This window comes from Morone saxatilis, unplaced genomic scaffold (assembly GCF_004916995.1).
Source record: "Morone saxatilis isolate NCDOM2014 unplaced genomic scaffold, NCSU_SB_2.0 Contig2, whole genome shotgun sequence".
In the NCBI taxonomy this organism is placed as follows: Eukaryota; Metazoa; Chordata; class Actinopteri; family Moronidae; genus Morone; species Morone saxatilis.
In genome coordinates, this window is record NW_023339762.1 from 5,972,840 (window position 1) to 5,976,757 (window position 3,918).

The 3,918-nt window shown below is 40.1% G+C and overlaps 1 protein-coding gene across 1 annotated transcript; it reads left to right on the forward strand.

Moving 5' to 3' along the window:
* Positions 1-350: 350 nt before the first annotated feature.
* LOC118330682 (zona pellucida sperm-binding protein 3-like) lies at positions 351-3,755 on the forward strand (the record flags this gene model as incomplete). The annotated part of the gene is given in 8 exon segments (XM_035665328.1): positions 351-495; positions 1,363-1,670; positions 2,019-2,137; positions 2,261-2,364; positions 2,890-3,067; positions 3,373-3,442; positions 3,445-3,516; positions 3,673-3,755. Coding segments are annotated over 8 exon segments (1,061 nt in total), but the record flags the coding sequence as incomplete, so codon positions are not given.
* Positions 3,756-3,918: the final 163 nt, after the last annotated feature.

Below are 3,918 nucleotides of genomic sequence, written 5' to 3' on the forward strand. Positions count from 1 at the left end.
TAACACAGTACTTTTACAGTATGGCATTAGTACCTTTATCTAGGCAAAGGACCAGAATACTTCATCCACCACTGTATAAGACACTTATTTTATCACAGAAATGTGAATGAGAAAAGGTCAGGAATAAACTTCCTGATCAGTTGCATATATGAAAATTGATATTTATAGAAAAAAATGTAAAGTTCAGTGTGTTAAAATGAAGCTCAGTAGAGTGCCAGCAGGTTGGTGGAGGGTGCAGAAGAACGAGGTGCAGCTGGAGAACCATCAGGTCAATCAGATGATGGGCGGAGCCAAACATCAGCTCTATAAAACCACCTGCTGCACAGGTGAATCTGTTTTGAACATAGGAAACACAGAATAAACTCAGCATGAAGCTGTCAATCATTTTCTGCCTGCTCTGTGGCGCTTCAGCAGCAGTTCAGGCCTTAAACTGGCACATGCATCCTGCAGCCGGCAGGTTTGGAGACCAGGGACCAGAACGGCTGGAACCAGCAGGTAGACTTGATCCACTAAAAGTCCCCAGACCTTTTCGTTCAGTTAATGGCATAAAAAACTGTTGTTACTGATTCATGTTATTTTATTTATTTGTAGACCTTTTTATAAATATTTTTATGGATTAATATGCTGATTCTCCATTGATTGTTTACTATTCTGAAAATATGTGAGAAATGCAGTCACCAATACCCACCACCCAAAGTGACACCATCACAATGTTTGTTTTGTCCAACCAACAGTCCAAATCTCAGAATTACTAAAAAAAAATTAAAATAATTAAAAGGAAAAAGCAAAATCTGGAGCTATGAAATGTATTTAAGATAAGATAAGATAAGATATAGAATAGAAATTTAGAGGGACATAAACGTCACATAAATTCTGATGTGACTGATTACACTGAGGTTGCATTGCAAAAAATCCGACCTGTATCTAATTATTGTGGCGAAGAATTCTGAATGTGATTTATGCTGAAAAAAACAGTTTTGAGTCAATTATGAGCAAACTTTAAACACTCATGATAAATTCGGCTCTACCAAACTGTAATGGGCTCATTATTGCCCCCTGTGACATGAAGGCAGACAACCCACTTTAACTTTGTGGTTTTAGTGGGTCAGGACAAAGGTAGATGTATGCTTCCTGAGAAATCTTTTAGTTTTACGTGTAGTAAAAACAACTCCAGTGATTAGGACAAACTGGTGGTTTTCCTGGTAATGATTAGAGATGAATGTATTCATCAGTTGACAAACAGCAGTCAGCTTCCAAGGTTGAGAATCAGCTTTTAAGTACAATTGTGGTATTTATAACTGTCATACTTGGTAGTTTAACAACAAATCAAACTGATTGATAATATCAGCCTTTCCTTCACAGATGTCCTCCAGGAGAAGCAGTCTTTCACTGAACCTTTGTCTTGGAGATACCCGGCTCCACCGGCTGAAGAGGCGCCTCTGTTCCCTCCAGACTTTAAGCTGAAAGTACCAACAGCAGCTGACAGCGTCAGCGCCGTCTGCAGGGAGAACTCCATCCGGGTGGAGGCCAAGAAAGACCTGCTGGGGATCGGCAAACCTGTCCAGACTGCAGACGTCACGTTGGGAGGATGTCCTGCCACAGCGGAAGATCCCGAAGCTCAGGCACTGGTCTTTGAATCAGAGCTGCATGGATGTGGCAGCCAGTTGCTGGTGAGGGTTTTACAATAATAATGGTTGACTCGAGCTAATCAGTTGCATTTTTGTACAAAAACATATTTGTTCAAATGACCATGAGTGGACTCTGAAATCTGACTGATTTTGAGTATCCAAGTTTTCATATCGGTAAGCTTTCAGACACAGTTTACAGTTTAGTAATTTCTGAAAATGTACTTACTACTGTATCTTATAAACGTGTGCTTTTTAAAAGTCTGCACAGTTGCTGGTTCTCTATGGGTTCACAAATTCCAGAGACACTTTTACCGTTGGTAATTTGATTTGATGGAACTTTAACTTGTCTTCACACTTGACATTCAAGGTGTCCTGTAAACTGTGTTTCAGATGTCTGAGGACTCGTTCATCTATGCCTTCACGCTGCTCTACACTCCCAGTCCTCTGGGGGACGGTCAAATCGTCCGAACCGGAGACGTCACAGTCAACATCGATTGTCACTACCCAAGGTCAGATTTTATAAAACTGAACCTGAAGAACTTTGATTTTGTCTTGAGTTTGGCATTTTAGTTTCTGTTCCATTGAACTGTTATTTTGCTTTTTTATTTTTCGATTTTGCTGTTTGTTTCTAGGAAGCATGATGTGAGCAGCGGGCAGTTGGTGCCAACCTGGACTCCATTCAGTGCCACCAAAGCTTCAGAAGAAAGTCTCTACTTCTCCTTTAGACTGATGACCGGTGGGTGTTTGCTACAACTTCATAAATGATAAAGTTGGTCTGAAGCAGACAGCCACTGACCAAGCTGCAATATTTGATGACTTGGGAGTGAGACCAGGTCCATCAGCATAAAATCTGCAGTAAAGTAAAAGTATAATGCAGAGTACCTACTGTCATTGTTGTTCTAATGTAATATTGGATCATTATTCTAGATGTATTAATATGTAATTGGTCCTTTTGATGTTATTGGTCAAGGTGGAGCTAATTTGAACCGCTCCATATACTTTTGGTGGCTTAATCTTTAAAGTGAATTTTGTCTTAATTTAAACAGTATCTAGTAGTATACAATCACTTTAAGTGGTCCATTTACCGATAACTATAGTTCTTAAATATGAAGAGAAGTACACAAACCTAAAAATGTTAGATCCTACAGTATTTCGGTTCTTGGTTACTTTCTCTCTATTATAGAAAGCCACAGGATTTGACATGTTGTAAAGGTTATCTCCATCCTGAATGTTCCTGACGTCTTTTTGTCCCATGACTCAGATGATTGGCAGTTCTCTCGTCCATCCGCTCAGTTCCTGCTGGGAGACACGATGAAGTTTGAAGTTTCGGTCAAACAGTTTTATCACATCCCTCTCAGAGTGATGGTGGACAGCTGTGTGGCCACCATGGTCCCAAACGTTGACACCGTCCCTCGATATACCTTCCTGGGAAACAACGGGTCAGTTGACTGTACTGGTGGTGGTTTTTACTGTTACTGTACCCCTTGGATTAAATGCTCATTTTAAATCTCAGTTTAACCTACGTATGAGCATGATTTTGTGACATCACAACTAGTTTGAGTTTTGACTTATGGAGAAAGGGATGTGATCAAGACTTTTTAATTAAAACATATCTGGGTGGATCGAGCTTTTTATTTTTGTTAATGTTTGTCCCTTGGGCATATGTAGCCTATATTTATTTTTTTATTTTTTTATACATGCATTATTCATACATAGGCTTTCCTCCGATCTTTTTTGGGGTCAGTTGTTTGTCTGACGGTCGTTCAGGTGTTCTGTTTGACAGTCAACTGACAGACTCCAACTCTCAGTTCCTTCTCCTCAGTCTCAGGACGACAGACTGCAGTTTGAGGTGGAGGCGTTCAGGTTCCAACAGGACCACAGCGGCATGGTGAGACTCAAACATGCTGCTCACTTGTATTGTTATTGTTTATCTACTGCTGACTTGAAATTAACTGGCGTTATCATTTCTAATTGGTTTCCTCCCCAGCCGTTTTAACTTAATTTCTATTAGTACAAACTGAAATGAGTCTTTGTTTCTCTTTAGATCTACATCACCTGTCATCTGAGAGCCACAGCAGCTACTGCAGCTGTTGATGCCAACAGCAAGGCCTGTTCATTTTCCAACGGGTGAGACACACAAACACTACAACTTCCATCATGCAATCTGCTGCAAACACTAGACACCATCATTTTCTGTGCGTTTAATTAGGGCCCGAGCACTGAACGTGCGAAGGCCCTATTGTAATTGAAGGAATTCTTCTTTTTCTTTTTCTTTTTCTTTTTCTTTTTC